Source organism: Canis aureus, chromosome 2 (assembly GCF_053574225.1).
Source record: "Canis aureus isolate CA01 chromosome 2, VMU_Caureus_v.1.0, whole genome shotgun sequence".
Lineage (NCBI taxonomy): Eukaryota > Metazoa > Chordata > Mammalia > Carnivora > Canidae > Canis > Canis aureus.
In genome coordinates, this window is record NC_135612.1 from 70,226,666 (window position 1) to 70,246,295 (window position 19,630).

Below are 19,630 nucleotides of genomic sequence, written 5' to 3' on the forward strand. Positions count from 1 at the left end.
GTCCTACTGCCTGACCTTTGTCATCTCTAACCTGCAGGGGCAAGGGTCTCAGGACCTACACTCACTCTCCCCTGTGTAAGTTCACTGAAGCTAATGGCACCATCCCCCAGTTCCAGGTGGGAGGAGGGAGTCTCAGATATTCAAATATCTACCAATCCTGAGAACTAACAGCTGTAGCCCAAAGGCTATTTAAAGATTTAAGACTCCTCTGTCTGGACAAGATTAGAAAACCTGGCTTTAAAAAAAAAAAAAAAAACAAAAAAAACAAAAAACCCCCAACAATCCAGAGAACTTTTCAGTAAGCTCTACACCAAACATGGGGCTTGAGAGCATGACCCTGAATATTAGGAGTCATCAGCTTTTGCAACTAAGCCAGTCAGCTACCCCTATATAGCCAAAGCAAACTTGGAAAATAGCCAAGCTGGAGGCCTCACGAGTCTGGATTTCAAGCGGATATTACAAAGCTGTAGTGAACAAGACAGTAGGGTACTGGCATAGAAAGACCTGAGTCGAGGAAACCGAAAACCCAGGCGTGAATCCCAAAACTATGTGGTCACTTCATCTTTGACAAAGCAGGAAAGGGTACCCGATGAGGAAAAAATATGGGCAACCCACATAGCAATATGAAGGCTGATACTGGACCACTTACACCATACACAAAAAATTCAAGATGGATGAAAGACTTAAGTGGGAGGCTTGAAACCGTAAAAATCCTAGACCACACAGGAAGTAACCTCTGACATCGGCTGCAGCAACTTTCCAGGTGTTATTTAGCAAGTATCTTCTCCAGGTGTGTCACTTAGCATCTTCTATTCTGTAGACCTTTCCTTTGCTACGTACAGGTTTTATTTTGATGAAATTTGCTTTTGTTTCCCTTGCCTTAGCATAAGGGGTTTAGTATAACTTCTAGAACTCCAAGAGGACCCAAGTAGTCCAATTAGAAATTAAGACAGGAAAAGACCTCCAGATGGCCAATAGAAATGAGAAACATCACAGATCAGGGAACTAAAAGTCAAGACCACAAGGAGCTACCCCCTCACACCTGTCAGAATGGCTAAATCAACACAAGAAACAGGTGCTGGCAAGGATGCGGAGAAAGGGAAAGTCTACTGCACGGTTGGTGGGAAATGTAAACTGGCGCAGCCACTGACAGTATGTAGGTTCCTCAGAAAGTTCATAGAAGTACCTAGTGATCCAAGAGTTGCACTACTAGGTATTTACCCAAAGGATACAAAAATACCAATTCAAAGGGATACATGCATCCTAGTGTTTATTGTAGTATTATCCACAGTAGCCAAATAATGTAAGTAGCCCAAATGTCCATGGATAGATGAATGGATAAAGATGTGGTCTATGTATACAATGGGTTACTCAGCCAGAAAAAAATTCTTGCCATCAGCTACGACATGGAGCTAGAAACCAGATGCTAGTCACGCCCGAGTATATATAGTGGTGCTCAGTTAACTTTGACTCCAGAGTCCACTCCATCTCCAGCCTCCCTCCACCCTGCAGTCTCTGTAGAGCTATTGCCTGTAATAAGTATTACAATATGGAAATCAAGTTCTTGTACAGAGGCCTACTGATCCAGTCCCAACACCACCATTGGTATAGAACCTACCCAGGCAGGACAAGAGGCCAAGAATTCCTGGGCCCAATTGGTCTTAAACTGAAGACACTGAGGCCAGAAAGCAGCTCCTGGCCATCTAGGAGCTGGCTACCACCAGCCTGCAGCTGCACTTGAATGCAGAAGTTCCTTAGTCCTACAGGCATGGCCGTGAAAGCATGGGGCTCACAGCCCCAGAAACCAAGTAGCTCCCAAACATGACAATGTTCTGGTGCTGGTTTAGAAGGTCACTCTAAGCTGCTGTATTGGAATATTTCATGATAGAAGCCAGTTCAGGGGTGGGATGGGGACTAGTCATTTGATCATTTCCTTGGGGATCCTTTGGCAGGACACTTGTCCATCGATCTGTTTGCACCCTAGTTGGTGGTTTTTCAAGGGCAGGTTCTCCAAAATAAGTGGCAAACTTCTGGCGCCAATGCTAAAGTCCCTGCCAAAGTGCATGCCTGCACACTCAAGCATCTTGGTCTTTTCCCTCCTAGGGGGCCTCAGGCCAGCAGTCAAGGGCTCAGGGAGGGAAGACCTGCAAGCCTCTTACCTACTTTCATGGATTGAAGTGTATTCCCCAATGATCCACTCAAGGCTTTCCTCCCATCCTGCAGAGGGAACCATCAACTATCACCAGATGGAGATGGTCTGTTGCTTAAGTCCCTCAGCTTGTAGTACTTGACTACAGCAGCTCTCATAGGTTAATACACCTTTGCCAGCCACATGCAGATTTGGACAGTGGGCCCCGCTTTGGGGGTTGGGTGGTCTATATAGAAACACTTGACCAATTGGAGGAAGCAGAGGACCTGTTCGCAGAATGCAGGCACAAGGGCTCAGCTATGCTTGTTTGGCCAATTCCATTAGCTGAGCTACTGGTCTGAGCTAGTGGATTCTACGGTTTGCTGGAATGAAAGTTGCCTATTGTGAGTTTTGTGTTCCTGGAATGGTCCGGTTCGCTTATGATTTTATCGGGGGTGGGGGAAACAGGGAGAGGAACAAACCTAGACTGAGCTCAGAGCCTGATGTAGGGTTCCATCTCACCTTAAGATAACCTGAGTTGAAATCAAAGTCAAATGCTTAGCTGACTGAACCACCCAGGCGCCCCTGGTTCATTCACTTTTCTTAATAAGGAGGATAGCTGGGTTCTGGAGAAAGCAGACTCAAGCTTGAATCCTGGCTGTAGACCTTTGCTTGGGAACTTGGGCAAGCCATAACCTTTGAGCCAAAGGAGAGTATGCAAGGGAGGGCCTGACTCACAGGAATTGCTCCCAAGTTCGAGGCTAGGGAAGTCTGCAGTTCTAGCAAGCCTTACAGGGAGGGAGAGTTGAGGACAGGACTCCATCTGCCCTCAGGGCACAATTTCAGCCACTGTGCTGAGTATCAGGCAGCAGAGAAGCAAAAATAGCTGTGCTCATTCTACAACTCCAGAGTTTAGTGCAAAGAGCAAAGACAGGCCAGGAAGTGGTGAGACTGGCCCAGAGTCTTCTCCACTCCAGAATGGACCCGGAATGAAGCATCAAGGCCTTGTACTGACACCTGGAAGCCGATCTAAGGGTTTTGTTGGGAGTTAGCCAAGTAACTGCAACCAGATTACCCAAAGCCAGCCTAGGAGTTTAAGCTTTAAGGAGTTACTTAAGTAGGTTTTTAAGACACTAATTGATGCTTTGGAATGCAATGCAAATTCAGGTGATACTCTTCATTGGTCTGGTGGGCCTTTTGTTCAATATTTGAAGAACATGTGGTCCCTATTCAAGTTCACTGTGGGTGTGAGGAGGCAAGTCAATCCAGCAAGCAGAGGAGTAATGTGGCCTTAGGCGAGTTCAGTTGAACAGACTGGCCTAGAACTGGAACGTACAGGGAAGGCTCAGAAACCACAAGTGCAGCAGCCAGGCAGATGCTGTGCAGAGCAGTGCTGCAGAGTCCTCCAGGGTGGGCCCTGTGGCTAGAAGGGAGCCAGGCAGAGCTACTGGAGAGTAGGACAGGGGCTGGGTCCCCCAGGGCCTTGGAGAGCAACATCCTTCCCAAGCCTACATCTTAAGAGATAGAAGATGCTGGGGGTGCTGACAAGGTTTGAGGTTACTCTGGCTCCAAGTGGGCACAGCAGTTAGGAAGTGGTTAAAGCAGCCCTATGGCAGGTGAGGTGGGTGGTGGTGGTGGTCTCAGTCTGGCCTGGCCTCAGGAAGTGCCTCCAGGAATATTCCTACAGAGATGCCAGGGAGACAGTTGGTAATGGAGGGGAGGTGGTGGGATAAGTAGCTGGATGAACCACGTAGAGCAGGAATCACTAGGATACTGACATTCAGAGTCCCTACTAGAAACCCAAGGCAGGTTGTTAGGAGGTTGTATTAAGGTGTATGTATGCAGAACCCAAGAAGTGCTGGAACCACAGCTGATACCAGTTATTACTGAGTCCTTACAGCTGAGACCACTAAACAGACCATCCCAGAGATTAACCAGAGAATAATGCTGACGTCTCTCCCCCGCTTCAACCCTGGTAACCTTCTGCCAAGTCCTGTCTGTAGAAGGACTATGTTTAAGCTAGGACCAGCATCCCCTCACAAACTTCGGGTCCCCAGGTTAGCAGAATTTCCTAAACTAGCAGCAAGATCTTTTGCCAGGGTTTTGAGGTGGTTTTACTTAAGTCTCCTTTTCAAACAGCATTAAGTCAGATTCTGTACACGTGTCAGTACCAGCTTGCAAGAGCTTGAGGTTGGTGCCAGTTTTACTTCCACATACATCCTTATGTTAAGCATCCTAGGGGTGAACTTCAGTCCACCTGTTCTGAATCCAAGTCCCATTAAAGGCTGATAATTAAATCCCGGTTTCTCAGGATAGTTACAGCCACCACTTGTTTGACTACTTGTTTCAGTAGTTACTCTTTTGTATGAAGGCTTAACATTCCTTCAGGGTCCTTCGAGTTCACAAGACTACCCTCCCATCCATGGTTTCTTGATCGAAGATCCCGTGGGTGTGAGGTCAACCATTTGAACATCTGTGTGCCAGGTGTATACTCCGAATGTTTCAGGAAAGAACCAGGAATATGCTCCTAAGGGCTGGAAGCTTGGAATTTAAGAGAAGGTGGTCAATGAAGCAGACCTGCATGGAGCAGGTGACACTGGAGCAGTTAGGTACTTGAGAAGAGTAATTTGAGGTAGAAAAATTGCCCAAGGCCCTGCGGGCAGGGAGCATTCCTGGAGCAACAAGGCGGACAGTTTGCAAGAGAAAGAAAGGAAGGTAGTTGAGGGCAGTAGATGGAGGCTTTCCTAACCCTTAGACTTAGCCCTTAGGGCCCAACCAGCTTTTTTTTTTTTTTTTTAAAGGCTTTAAGCTCTGGAGACTTGAAATTCCCATAGAGTTTAAGGTGAAAAGTAGGTTTCAATTGAAAGGCTGCAATCTGGATAGCAGACGGAGGTGAAGGTGGGGAGGGTAGGAGCCTAGCAGGCCAGAGAGCAAACACCTGCCCACACTAACCCAAGGGCGCCTTCAGAGCTTGGCCCTGTGGGACTAACAGCCAAGGAGGCAAGAAGGGATTTGTCCGGACGTATTTTGAGAAACAGTGCCTTTCCAGTATGTTGGAGGCGTGGAAAGTCAAGGATCACCCTCCAAGGGTTCCCAGGTGCTCCCTGCTCAGGAAGGCGGTTCCCCTGCTGGAAAAGGAGCCTTGGGGCAACACCTCGGAGCCCTTGCTCCCCCACCCCCACCCCCCGCGTTAATTTAACGAGAAGCCGCTGCCTCGGTCTAATTCAGAGTCGCTCCTTTCCTTCCGCCTCACTGATTGACAAAAGCCCCGTGGCTTCCCTTTGCTTTCCTCGGCTTTTGGCTTTCCCTGGAAGTTTTGAGCTGGGAGTTCAGGCCCACCGAGGAGATCCCCAAAGTTTCCGCTGCCGTCGGCTGTTTTAGGGGAAGGGCGACTCCTACACCCAGGTTCTTAAGAGAAGCAGCAGCAGTCTGTTTGCGACAGCTGAGCGAACACAAGCACGAAAAAGGCCCCGGCCCGCAGCCCCGCAGCCCCGCAGCCCCGCAGCCCCGCAGCCCCGCAGCCAGCCTCGAGCGGCAGGAGCAGAAGCCGCAGCCCCACCGCGGCCAGAGCCAGTCTGACACCCGCCGGCCCGCGCAGCCCCCTTTTCACGGGGCCGCGTGGGACGTCACTTCCGGGGCGGGGCGGGGCGGGGCGTGGCGGGCCGCGCGGGGGGAGGGGCGGCCCGGTCCGCGCAGGCTCACGCGGGCTGCAGCCGCCGAGCCGAGCGCTTGACTATATATGGTCAAAGCTGGGGGCGAGCCGCGCGCGGGGCCGCGCTTCCGGGTTCGGCGGCGGCGGCGGCGGCAGCGCGCAGGGCAGGGCGCGAGCCGGCCTCGGAGCCCCGGCCTCGGACCGCCCCCTCCGCGCCCGGCACGCCCGGCGCCGCCTTCCGGCCCCGCGTCCCCGGCCCGGCCCCGTCCCCGTCCCGGTCCCCGTCCCGTCCCCCGCCCGGCCCCGGCCAGTGTGCTTCGCGGCGCGGGCGGCCCCGGAGGCTCGCGGTAACAAGTGGGCGAGGATGCCGTACGAGATCAGTAAGTGCCGCGCCCGCCGCCCCCGGCCCGGGCGCCCCCCGCCGGGCCCCTCGGCGGTCGGCGGGGCGCGGGGCGCGGGGTGCGGGGCGCGGGGTGCGGGGCGGCGGGGCCCCGGCCGCGGGGGGGGGGGGGGCGGGCGCGAGCCGGCGACGGCCCCGCCGCCCTCGGGGCGCCCCGCGGCGACCCCCGGCCCGGGCGCCCCGGACTGGGCGCTGCAGGCGGGCCCGTGGGAGCCGCCGCCGCCCCGCAGGGCCTGGCCCGGGGCGCCGGCCGGGAAGTCGCGCGGTCCCCTGCGCTCCTGCAAAGAGGCAACAGGTGACCGGCTGAGACCGGCCGGGGCCCCTCTGGCGTCCGCTCGCGGCCCCCGGCCCCCGGCCCCCGCGGCCCCAGCCCGCCGGCGCCACCCGGGGGCCGCCCCTAACGCGCCCGCGCGGTCCTGTCTCCGCAGAGAAGGTGTTCGCCAGCCTCCCGCAGGTGGAGAGGGGCGTCTCCAAAATCCTCGGCGGCGACCCCAAGGGCAACAATTTCCTTTACACCAACGGAAAGTGCGTCATCCTGAGGAACATCGACGTGAGTAGCCTCGCCCCACCTCGCGCTCGACCCTGGCGAGCTCCCGGGTTAATTCCCCTTCGCCTCCACCCCCGCCCCCCACGGTCTCCGCGGGAGCCGCGGCCCGGCCCGTGAGGACACGCCACGCCCCCGCAGCCCGGGGGACCGCACCTCGGAAGCCGGGAAGGCGGTTTTCAAGCTTACCTAGGCCCTCTTCTGTCGGTTCTGGGGAAACTGAGGCTCAGATTAGCTCAGTGCATAAGTATGGGGCCCCGGATTAATCCGGTTAGCTGCGGCCTGACCTCGGGGCACTTGCTGACTCGGGCCTCAGAACCCCTGTCCTCATCTGTAAAATGGAGGTGGTGAGAGGAGGCTCCCCCCGCCCCCACTTCCCTCTGCCGGCCTGGGCCCACGGAATGCGACGAGGCGCCCCTCCAGCCCAGCACGCCTGGCACACACCCAGCACTGGGTAGATGGCACTTAGGTATAATCGTCGTGAACACCCAGGGTCTCCGCGTGGCAGAGCCAGGACTCCTGCTCAGGCCTCTGCGCTCCAGCCTGGTGTGAGCCCCAGTGGAAAATCAGGAACCAGTTTACTCCCGTGAATCCTTTAGACAGACCTCCTGTACCCAGGCCGAGAATGCTCCTGGAGCCAATGTCGTGGGAAATCCTCGCAGATTCCTCTTACTCCTCTGTAATTACTGAAATGGCCCAGCCTGCTTGTTGGTCTCCCCACTGCTGGGTTCGCACACTGAGATCTTTCTTCTCCCTTCCTCAGCCTGAGTTATAGAATGGGGGATGGAAGGTGGAAGTGCCAGCACGACCATTGGTGGGGGGAGGAGTTCTCCTGCCCAGCACTCGGGGGTTGGGCCATGCGCACAGTTTGTAGGTGGATGATTTTGATTGGTTATGTTCCCAGGGGTTGTCAACTTAGATTCACATTTGTTGTGATTACCCTTAGTTGGGTTGGGATTGTTGCTCATCAGATGCACTTGCCCTCAGGGGCCTCACAACTGGCTGAGGGAGTAAAGGGGCTCTGTGGGCCTCGCCTTTTTTCCTGACCTGTGAAAGGAGAGCTCTGAGTGGTCTGAAGTGCTGCTGGCCCTCCCGTCATCTCTGGGTGATCCAGCCTGTCACTGCTGTCCCTCTGCTGAAGGACCGAGCTCCAGGTGGCAGTTGCAGTCCTGCCCCTGGTTGCTGGGCACCTCACATGAAAGGGTGGGCGGGTGTGAATGTTCACTGAAGGTGCTAAGAGCTCTTGTGCTAGTCACACAGATTCCTAGAAAGCTGATCTGGCCTCCCTCAGAACTGAGGGAAACCTCACCAGGGACTTAGGTGGGAATGATCTGGAGCTTTCCCGGGTGAAGTCCCAAGATTTTTGAGTAAATAAATGTTAGATGGCCCTAAGCAGGTACTCACTTGTAGTCTGGCAAACAAAATGGACTCAACCATTCTCAGAGATCCAGCAGGGGGGCTCCCGGGTTTGGCCCTGACTGACGATCCCCTGACTGATGATCATGCACGTGTCGTGGCGGTCTACATGTACTTCTGGGGGGAGGCCTCACGTGAGGTACCTACTGTGTGTCTGGTTGCCGTGAAGGGTTCTTGCACTGCAGCATCTCCTGCAGCCCTGTGGGCCCATTGCTCTGCAGAGGGGTCAGGCCCGCAGGCAAGGGCGGAGCAAGTCATTGGAGCTGCTTCCCAACCGAGAAATAGTTCTCAGCAGTGCACAAGCACCCCCTTTGCAAACGTTCCCCAGCTTGTGAAAGCCATTCTGCTCATTCTTCCGAGGTCTTTTTTTTTTTTTTTTTTTTCCTGGTACCCCAGAGTTTACCATTCTTTTTTGAGGGCATGTCTCCTTTCCTCTCCTATCTATATGTAAGTTTCTGCAGGGCCAGGACAGCATGAGATGCTGCTGACGTGTTCCTTTTCTGGATGTAACTCAGGCACTTAGGCTCTTGTAGGATTGGGAGCCATTGGTACTTACTTAACGATGGACACCATTTTTATTGGGGCACAGCATTCCTGGGAAAAAGACACAAACCCTTATGAACGTTCAGGCGATAGGAAGGAAGGTGGTCTGCCTATAATACAGGCTCAGGAGGGAGAGGAGGCCTGAAAGAAAGGTTGGGACCAGGTGAGGGAATGTCCCAACAGCTATCTGTTTGGCTTCCCCTACTTTGATGTGTCCAAAGCACGTTCAGGTTTCCCACATGTCCTTCCCCCAAAACAGCAGTGCCGTTCCTCTAGCTGTTCAGGCCCCAAACCTTAGCCTTCTACTTGATTTCCTGCTTTCTCTCCCATCCCATAGTTAATTCTTTAGTGGATCCTGGAGACTACTTTCAGACTAACGTCAGAACTGACATTTTTTCTGCCTGTTCTGCTTCCACCCTCATCTAAGCTACCATCCTCTCTGGATTGCAAAACAGAAAACCCAGACTGGTCTTCCTGATTCCATGCTGGCTCTCCTCCAGTCTCCTCTCAGCACGGCTGGACCAGTTATGTCACATATCTGTCTCAGGATATAAGAATTAACAGCACTTCCATCCTGGCCTTCTCTGCCCCTCAGTGCTAACACAGAACGAGCCAGGAAGCAGGCCAGCACATTCTACAACTATGTGTGCATCTACCTATCTTCTGTAACTAGACTGGAAGCTCCTCGAAAGCAGCCCTTTGTTCTCCTCTGTTTCATTTGCTATTGTGTCCTCACCCAGGAAAGTACCTGACACATAACAGGTGCTCAATAGGTTTATTCATTGGTCAAAAGGCCTTGAAAGCCAAGCTGTGTCATGGAGATAATAGGCAGCCATCGAAGGTTTTACTGCTGAAAATAAAAGTTCAGCCGGCTTGAGGTTGCTGGACTTAATACTTTGCAGCATTCCCCCTTCTTTCAAACCAAACAGGTATCTATGCCCATATGACTTCCCGGTTGGAGCCACTGCTGTCATCCATTGTGTTGACTTAAAAGTTATTTTGTGAACCTAGCATAATGGTATTTCATAAGCTTGTAGAAAAGAGTGTTGCTTACCTATTTTCTTTCAACACATCTGTGGCCACACAGAATTAAAAGCATGCAGTGATGTAGCCATCTAGGAAGAATAATCCAGAAGGGAGGGCCTGGTATATTACCGTGAGGCCAGCATGCCACTCACTGCCCCTACCTGTTCTGCAGAGACAGGCGAGAGTTACTCCCAATGGCAGTGAGGGAGCCTTTTCAGGATTCTGAACTGCCCAGCATCATGGCCCTGTAAAAAAACAGCTTTGGCAAATGAACTTCCCAGCAGAGGCGCCTCAAAAGCTGCCAGAAGCAGCCAGCAGACCTGCTACAAGGGCAGGTTTGGAGCTTCCTTTTAAAGCAATCCAATCCCTAGATTCCAGAACCAAAACGTATATTTGAAAAAGTGACATATAAAATCAAATTCCAGGAAGTGAACTATCTGTTGCAGTTCAGCATGCTCTGCTTCAAAGCGCAGCGTGAAACGCAGGGTTGTTGAACTTGAGTCCTGAGTTTCTCCAGGAGCAATCTGCTGCCAGCCATGTGCAGAAGGACCACCTGTGCGTGCCCACCCCTCAGGGGGTGGGGGGTGTACATGAAGGGACAGATGGCTCGAGAAGGATTGACATCGTCCCTTCTGTCTATTTGTACATGCCTCCTGAGTCCCTGCTGTGCGTCAAGGAAGGCCACCAGCCCTGGGGGGAGCACAGATACAGAGGAGGCCCCTCCTGCATGGAACTCCTGCTCTTGGTGGGGAGTGAAACCAGCTTCCAGGTGACAGAAGGGAGTGATGTATTTGGTTACCCCCTGGATGGGAGACCAGCAGGCAGCATGTGCACGAGGTTGAACCAGTGAGGACACGGGCTCAGACAAGGCCACGGGCTCAGACAAGGCAGCTGTGTGGGGCCCAGCTGGAGCTGTCACATGGGCAGTCATGGCAGGGGTTCCCTGAGCCTTACCTGGCCCAGGACAGGCACTTCCTTTCCACCCCCGCCCAGCTGCCTTGCTCCTCCCTCTTCTGTACTTGTACTTATCAAGCATCTGCTTCGCTAAGCCCAGGAGCCTGTCCTCAGAGCTCGGTCTAGTGGGGAAAACCGACACGAGGGCATGGATGGGACGGACACTGCGGGGAAGCACGTGTGCCGTGGGGCCCTCGCTACAGGGTCAGTACTGTCAGGCAGGTGAGGCAGGCTTGGCCAGAGGTCCCTGGCAGGGGTTGTGGACTTCTGGGGCTGGAGCCCTGGGTGTGAGGGAGCTGAGCATGTGCAGGGCCCAGGGGTGGGGGGCTGGGCAGCCCTGTTGTGGAGGCCACCAGGACAGTTAAGAAATTAGGCAGAGGGGATCCTTGGGTGGCGCAGCGGTTTGGCGCCTGTCTTTGGCCCAGGGCGCGATCCTGGAGACCCAGGATCGAATCCCACGTCGGGCTTCCAGTGCATGGAGCCTGCTTCTCCCTCTGCCTATGTCTCTGCCTCTCTCTCTCTCTCTCTCTCTCTCTCTGACTATCATAAATAAATAAAAATTAAAAAAAAAAAAAAAGAAATTAGACTGCAGGGCACCTGGGCAGCTCAGTCGGTTAAGCATCTGCCTGTGGCTCAGGTCACAGTCTCAGGGGCCTGGGTCAAGCTCCACATCAGGCTCCCTGCTCAGGAAGGAGTCTGCTTCTCCCTCTCCCTGTGCTGTTCCCTCTGCCTGTACGCACGCGTGTGTGCTCTCTCTCTTAAATAAATCTTAAAAAAAAAAAAAAAGATGAAGCCGACCAGTAATATGACCAGATCTGTAGTAGAGATTGTTCTATACCTAAGATTTGAGGTTTAAGATGAACACACTCAGCAAGTGCCTAACAGATGATAGAACCAATCCTTGGCTCTTGGTGTTTCCCACACACATTCACTAAGCTCGTCTTTCTGAGCCCTGCCCATGGCCACAGTGCCCAAGATTTAAATCCGTGGTTATGAGGAGATTTTGCCCCAAGCTCCACCCCCTGAGAGATATTTGGCAATGTCTGAAGTTATTTTTGGGCTACTAGTACCTATCTAGTAAGTAGAGGTCAGGGATGTTGCCAAGTGTCCCACAATGCACAGGACTGAGCTACAGGTAACCTGGCCCAAACTACCAGTAGTGTTGAGATTAAACCTTGGTGGGTAACTTTCGAATGCTCTGGTTAAGCATTTTAAAAAAGAATGTCCTGTGTGACTTGGGAATAAGAGGGAAGATCCAGTTTGCCACGGAGCAGCAGGAAAGGTTTTTGGAGAAGGGAAACATTTGAGTTGGGCTTTGGAGGCTGAGTAAGAGTTTTCCAAGAAGAGGAAACTGTCCAAGTCAGAGACAGCAGAGATGAGAGACAATATAGATAGGGAACCATGTGTGCACAGAGTGTGCACAGAGGTTGGAAGACCTCTGATTTGTATGCTCTCAGCACAGTTATGGGCTCCTGCACATGGTTGGTGGGTTTTTTTTTTTTATTTTATTTATTTATTTATGATAGTCACAGAGAGAGAGAGGCAGAGAGGCAGAGGCACAGGCAGAGGGAGAAGCAGGCTCCAAGCACCGGGAGCCCGATGTGGGACTCGATCCCGGGTCTCCAGGATCGCGCCCTGGGCCAAAGGCAGGCGCTAAACCGCTGCGCCACCCAGGGATCCCCCTGGTTGGTGGTTTTGATGTGTTTCTTACCCTGTTCCCATTCGTAGAGGTAGAGAGAGGGACATCACACCCTTGGAGGTTAAAGAAAACAAGGTTGCAGCCTCATGCTTGAGGCCAGTGGAGAGGTGGTCCTGATTCCTGTTGGGTGGTGGAAGCCAAGCCTGTCCTAGGATGGCTGGAGATGCCTGTTTGGATCCCCGTGCGATCCTGACCCTGTGACTGTGCCCCCACCAACCCATCACCCTCCACCACGGGGCCTTCTTACAGATGGTAGACTCCTGGAGTGGAAAGGGCTGTTTGTGCTTCTCTTCTAAAGTCTCAGTGGTGGAACCTGCCCAACTTTGGTGGTGATATACCCCCTAGGAAGACCTGGATCCCAAGCTTTGGTCTACTTGCTAGTAGCTTCTACCCCTGGTTTTATCTCTGCTCCCTGGGATCTTATCCAGGAAATGGCTGTTCCTCTCCCCCACACCATCCCAGTGTGGGCGCTCCAGGCACTTAACACCCCCCCCCCCCCCCCCCCCCCCCCGCCCATGTTCAGCTGGTCTCCAGGGAACACAGACTTAAGGCCAGTCCAGCATGCAACCCGGAGCACTGGCTCTGGCAAAGGAGCTCATCTTGGTTGAGCGCATTTTGTGCTGGGCTGTGGCCGAGCACTTACTGTACTTTATCCCATTTGGCTTTCTTATCTGTAAGAATAGGGACACGAGTCATGGGGTCACTGTAGGATTTAGCTTAGTTCATTTACAAGTATCCCTAGGGCCTCATGCTTGAGGCCAGCGGAGAGGTGGTCCTGATTCTGGACCCCTAGAGGGTCACCTGGGCTGAGATGGTACACATTGCCCTCCTTTTCACAACTGCCCTATTGGCTACAGACTGTCTCCTAGAGATGTGGCCACCGAAGCCCCAGGAGGTGCTGGGAACTGTCCCCAGGTAGTCTCCCCTCATGACTCCTCAGGAAGGCTCTAGGCAGAAGAGGGAAAGGTGGGGGATAGGCGGGGAAGTGCCAGTGTCCTGTGTGCAGGGGTCCCTGTGTTAAATGTGATTTGCTCCCGTCAGGAAAAGGTTGAGCTGGAAGCAGGAGGAACAGTCCCTTGGGGAGTGGCAGACCATAGGGATTCCTGAGTGGCCCCACATGGTTCTGAAATGCTCAAACATTAGCCACATTGATGTGCTCCTCTGAGTCAAAGAATCCGGCTAACAATGGTACCAATCATAGGTAAGAGACTAGAACTGAGGAATAAAGGCTCTTACCTGGTTTCAAGTCCCCACCCCCACCACTTACCAGCTGGGAAGCCTTGGGTACATCACCCTTTCTGTGCCCAGTTTGCTTGTGAAGTGGGTTGCAAGCTTACCTTCCTGTGAGGCTTTAGAGGAATCAACAGAGTGAAACTTCCATGGAGCACGGTGGTTCAGGAATGGTTCTTGGGGTCCAGCCAGCCTGAGTCTTCTGGGGCATTTGGAGGCAGTGGTGTTGGATCAGATGCAGGCCCTGTTCTCTGCGGAGTCTGTTTAGTGAGAAGCCATGTGGGTGTAAGAATGGTACAAGGCGGAAAGTCGTAAGGGTGATGGGGTGGGAGGTGAGGCAGGTAGTGGGCATTCAGGGCTGGAAGAGATTGTTTCCAGTTGGAGCAGCAGGAAAGGATTCTTGGAGGTGACTTTTGCCTGGGTGGTAGAAGATAATTAGAAGGCATCATTGAGGACCAGGAAGGAGGGAAGGCATTTCAGGCGGAGGCAGATGAAGAGAAGAAAGTCAGTTAGTGATTTCACGGAGGAAGGAGTGAGTCATAATGGACGATGGACTTTGGATTGCCAGTTAGGACGCCAGTCCTCTGGGCGAGCGGGAGCTTTGAAGGTGGAACAGGGAAGTGCTCACTGGTCGCTACTGATCGCAGGTCATATTTGTATGAAGCATTTGCTCACTACTGGATGTCTAGGGCCAGCTCAGAGGGGGTGCAGGGAGTTCTTAGAAGGAGTAAATGAGTCATACTTAGGTGTTCTTTCTCTCTTCAGAGGCAGCAGGGGTGGAGGGGGGGCTCAGCCTCTGGGTTCAAGCTTGCCGCTTGAAGCACACGTGTCTGCACGAACCCCACACAGGGTTACTGTGCAGTACTTTGAGTTTGTCCTCAGTCATCAATGGACAGAGGTCCCTGCAGATCGTGTCGGATACCCAGGTCCAGCTACCAGGGAACTGCTTTTAGGAACTAGAAGTATTTGGAAAGCCAGTGCTCTGAATGAAATGCAATCCTCCCAGAAGGTCATGCTCACTTTGTCTGGTCTGAGTTTGGAGGAGCCCAGGACACTCTCTGGAGGCACCAGGGACCAGCAGCTGCTACAGGAGAGCACAGAGGCCCTTCTCAGAGTGCCGTGCCCAACAGCTTCTACACTGGTCTGTCAGGGAGGCCGCACTGTGGGTGGTGTGGTGACCTCTGATCCCTCCTGAGCCTCAGAGGACATAGGACCTGAAAGAGCTTTGGGGAGCCGGTGGCTTAGGTAGACCCTGCCCGAGGAAGGGAGTTTCAGCATTCCTTTGGTTGATGTCTTGAGTCTCCTCCTGCAGGGTGGAGATTGGGACAATGTGGGGCATTTGGGATCCTTTTCTGTTTGACAAGATTGTCAGAAGGAAGTCTGGTCCTGGGGAGGGGCCTCCACAGGTAGGAGCCCCCAGGCCGTAGTCCACAGGAGAGTGGGCCTCCTCGGGTTGGCCGTGGTGCCTCCTGTCACCTGGCTCCCACTGTGGCCAGAATGCCCTCACCTTGCTGTCCCTGCAGGTGTTTGTAGAGTCTGCAAGGCATGTGATAGGCCAGCCGTGTCCCAGAGTCTTTTGTCACATCTCTGACTGTGTCTTTTCCTGTCTTCTGTGAGGCTCCCTGACCTCCCAGGCGGTGGGGGTGGGATGGGAGGTGGGCAGCATTCTGGGGCTTATGCCAGGATCTCACTAGCCCTGAGCTCTGCCCCTCACTTGGCAGTATTGCTGAGTGCCCACTGCCAGGCCCTGAGCTAGGGGTGGTGCAGGGGAGGGGCCTTGGCCTGGGAGGGCAGGCCTGAGGGGGGCCAGAGTGGGGGTCCTGTGTGTGGTGCGGGGTCTGAGAAGAGTGCAGGCAGTGGGATTGGGTCTTGCAGCTCCTGGGGGAAGGATACCAGGCAGGGAAACAAGGTAGTCAGAGGTGGGACTTAGAGACGAGAAATAGAGACTAGTGGTACTAGTGTAGGCCCCAAGAGGGGTGGGAGGAACTGGATGGAATCTGGGGAGGGGGGAGGAAAGAGGAGGTGGGTTTGGGAACTGTCAGAGAAGACTGGGCAGGGCTGGGCCAGGCCTGGGTCAGAGACCAGTCAGTGGGAAGCTGTGGTGGGCTGTGTCAGCCAGCCCACATCCCCTTTGACACCCATGGGGCCTCAGGTGCCAGGGCTACCCCTGTTTTTTCTCTCCCTGTAGAAGTGCAGGAAGTCCTGGGAGAGGGGTACCCCAGCTTCAGCACCCCTGGTTGGATGACTTCAAAGCATTCCTGAACCACCTCCCCAGGCCCCTAGGGAGGGGGAGCCCCTGCCGTAACAGGAATATTCCTGTTACGGCAGGTGCACCCAGAATTGGCTTTCTTCCCTTTACTGGCTCATTTTCCCTCTTCCCTAGCTCTGGCCAAATAAATTACTCATCCAAGTCCTAGTCTTCCCTGAGGCAGCAGGGGAGGGAGGATGCGTGAGGGGAGCTGCTGCCGCACCCTCCCCCCCCCCACCCCCCATGAGGCAGGGAGTATTGGGTCCAAATAAATCCTTGTGCCTTGTAGACCTTAGTTGATCTGGAATGAGCTTGACTGGGCAGGACAGCAGTGGGAACAGGAGAGCTGTCCTTTCTGCCTCTAGAAGCTAGCCGCCTTGTGTCTGCTGAGCAGAGGTGGAGAGCTTGCCACCGACTGCGATGAAGTCATTATGTTCAGCTTGGAGAATCTGGCCCCCTCCCTCGCTGGCTCAGTTGTATTTGCAGTGCAGACAAGGGAGATGTCTCATCCAGCCTGGGATTCTGGTGCTGAGCCTGCTGGGGATGACCTTGGGTGTCTACCACCACCCCCCCCCTCCCACCCCCCCCACCCCCCCCACCCCCCCCCCCCGCACTTGCCACCCTGACCATTTAGGGGAAGGAATGTGTAGGGGCAGAACTTCTCCCAGGGGCAATGCCTACTCATCTTGCATCCTTGACCCTGTGCCCTCAGAGCCCACCCTTTTAAAGGCAGAGCCCAGTGGGGCTGAGTGCCAGCATGGGCAGTCCGTTGCCCATGGGATGTGTTTCTCATATGTAAAGTGGGCTGGTGGTACCCACTGTGTAGGATGTAAGATCCCTCAGTCAGCCTTGAAACAGAGGCTTGGAAAGGATCTCAGTAGGGGTGGCCTGTCCACATTTGGCCAGCTTCTTTGCTGGCCACCTTCTTTGCAAGGGATCTTGTCCATGTTAGAGTGTTAGAATAAAGCACTAATCTGGGCACGAACGAGTGGGTTGGATTAGGGAGCTGTCTACTGGATACCAAGTGTTTTTGTTTTATTGAGGTGTAATTTACATACAGGAAGATTCATCTGCTACGTGACGGTGACAGATATGTTCAGTCCCATAACCACCACTTCAGTCCTGACACAGAACCTTTGCATCATTTCCAGAAGTGCTCTCTTAACCCCTCACCATCAGGGGTTGCTTCCTCACCTAACACCTGGCAAGGCCCAATCAGTTTTCTGTCCCTTAAAGTTGGCATTTTCCAGAATGTCATAAAAAAAGGAGTCCTGCAATCCGGTGTTATCTTTTGTGTCTAACTTTTTCACATAGCATAATGCCTTTGAGGTTCACTGGAGCTGCTGAGCATGTTAGTTGGTTGGTACTATGTTCCTCTTTGTTGTCTGGGCTGGGGCACAGTGTTTCTTCAAATGCCTGTTAGTAGACATTTGGGTTGTTTCCAGTTTGGAGCTGTTAATGAGTAAAGCAGCTATGAATCTGCATGCATGTGTCGTTTTGTGGATACATGCTTTTGTTTTCCGGGCATAGACCTGAGGGTGGGATTGCAGTTTTTATATGTGGTAAGTGTATGCTTAACTTGATGAACAACTGGCCAAACTATGTTCCAGTTGCATCCTTTTACATTCCTACCAGCAATCCATAAACTTCCAGTACCCTGTGCCCCCCCACCTCCCCACCATCCTTGCCAGCATTTGGTGATGTTGGTCTTTTAATCTTGCTAATTCTGGTGGGTACGTAGTGGTACCTTGTTGTAGTTTCAATTTGCTTTTCCCAAAAGGCGAATGACATGGAGCACGTTTGTGTGTGCCTATTTGCCATTCACAACAATCCTCTTTGAATACCTGATACCTTTCTAATTTCATAAGCAGGTATTTATCCTGAGGTGGATTAATTTAGGAAGTATGTATATTAAGTGCCCACTGCATCACATAATGATGAGTGTTAAGTCTTAGGGGTGAAAAGGACTTGGTAAACTTTTCTCTCCCTGCCAAAAACCATTAATTGAGCACCTACTATTTGTGAACTGCTCTGATGGTTGAAGAGATAAATGCACTTGAAGCTGGTCACAGAAAAACTAATTGGAAGAGATAATAACAAGGTTTGGGACTACAAAATTTGGGACTACAGGTTTCCCCACTATCCAAAACCAGAGCATTCTATGAAACCTTACATGAGCCAAAATGGACTAAAGCAAAGAAGCAGTTACCGTTACTTTATACAAAAAAAAATTTGAGCATTCTTAGACCCCCCCAAAAATCACCTGTCCTGGTTTTTCTGATACCTTAGGACACATCTTGCTAACAGATGCACCAAATAAATGGAGGTAAAGCCCAGGTGCTTCCAGACACAGCTTGGAGGTCTGGCAGCTTGATGCTGAGATGCTGAGTGGGTCTCCTGGCGAAGGAGCCGTGGGCGCCACTTGGCTGCTCCCGGGTGCGTGCTACCCTATACCGGCTCATCTTGCCACAAAACCAGTGCTGAATGCTAGTTGGGCTTTTTGCCTTTTTTCGTGGAAGTGAAAATCCTTTTCACTTTTCCATAGAAATCCTGTGGATTTCTTTCGGTTAGTGAAAATAGGTACTAATGTAGGTCTTTGGAAAAGTAAAGTGGCATAGTGCAAACTTTGGAAAAGCAGGGGATACTTGTATCGCGCGTGTCATAACTGCCGTAGGGACATGTTCAATGCTTTAGGGGCACAGAAGAGAGGCCGTCACAGTAGCCTTCCTGCAGGAGATGGCTTTTCAATTAGGCCTCATAAGTGTGAGGTGTGGCCCTGGCCAGGGGAACAGCATTTGCAGATAGACATGGCACTAACAGGAATGCCAGAAGGTGACTGGTGGTGGGTGGGGGTAGAATTTAGGGTCATCTTCTCCAGTCTCGGTCTGGTAGGATGGGGGATGTGCAGATCCTGTAGCCGGAAGGCTGAGAATAGTACAGGCTTCTGATCTTGTGGTCAGATTGGGGACAGGTGAGGACAGTTGAGGGTCAGGCTAGATGTGCCTGCAGCAGCTGCCTCTGAAAAGCTGGGTGTCCACCCTGGGACCTGATGTGCCCTTAGCCTCCAGCCTGTGGGAAGCTGCCTCTTTCAGGAGCATAGAAAGCCGACAGTGGGAATTGAGGATAGATGACCGACTCTTTATTCCCTCCTCAAGAAAGCCCGGCTGTAGAGACAAATTGAGAGCCATCTCAGTATGTGTGTTTCAGGTTTGCTGAGGCCACTCGACTGTGTGTGGAAGTGGGGGCGCCACAATCTACTTTTAGTAAATTAGATGTTAAAACCTTCTCGCTGAGTAGTGACGGTGCTTCTAGTCCCAGATGCTGGCCTTGTTTTTGCTGTGAGTCCAGCCAACCTTCCATCTGTGCTACAAAGCGAGTAGGAAGTCCACATTTCCCGGCAAAGGTTGGGACAAGGGGAGGCTCCCAGCCCCACGCCCCACCGTGCTTGCTGCTGGAGCTCAAAGCCAGGCCTCCGCTTCAGGCTGTGCGCGGCTTGGCAGCTGGGGCGGAGCTGCTTCTGAACAGGGAGACCACACACAGGTGACTCAAGAAAGCAGCCGCTACTGGAAGCTTCCCATAGAGAAACGTAGAAGAGTAGACTTTTTTGCAGTGACACTTCATGTGTGTACTTCACAGGTATGTAATTCACACGCATTTGTGCCATGTCAAGGGCAGAAAAGCAAAAGACCATCATCTCAAGTTCATGACAGCCGTAAACTAAAGAGAAAGAGTTAGAACACCGTAGATTTCTATGACCCAAAGATAGGCAGGCAGGCGGCAGGTGCGTGGG

The 19,630-nt window shown here is 52.9% G+C and overlaps 1 protein-coding gene and 1 long non-coding RNA gene across 2 annotated transcripts in view; one reads left to right on the forward strand and one right to left on the reverse strand.

Moving 5' to 3' along the window:
• Positions 1–7,549, reverse strand: part of LOC144301376 (uncharacterized) — a 198,544-nt gene extending 190,995 nt beyond the window's left edge. Inside the window, exon 1 of the long non-coding RNA XR_013368207.1 lies at positions 6,914–7,549. This is a non-coding gene — a long non-coding RNA (uncharacterized LOC144301376). The remainder of the gene's footprint in view (positions 1–6,913) is intronic.
• The window catches only part of WDR1 (WD repeat domain 1), a 43,434-nt gene continuing 29,799 nt past the window's right edge, over positions 5,996–19,630 (forward strand). Inside the window, exons 1-2 of the mRNA XM_077878342.1 lie at positions 5,996–6,160; positions 6,609–6,730. Of these exons, the coding sequence (XP_077734468.1) occupies positions 6,145–6,160; positions 6,609–6,730 (138 nt within the window). The 5' untranslated portion in view covers positions 5,996–6,144. The remainder of the gene's footprint in view (positions 6,161–6,608; positions 6,731–19,630) is intronic.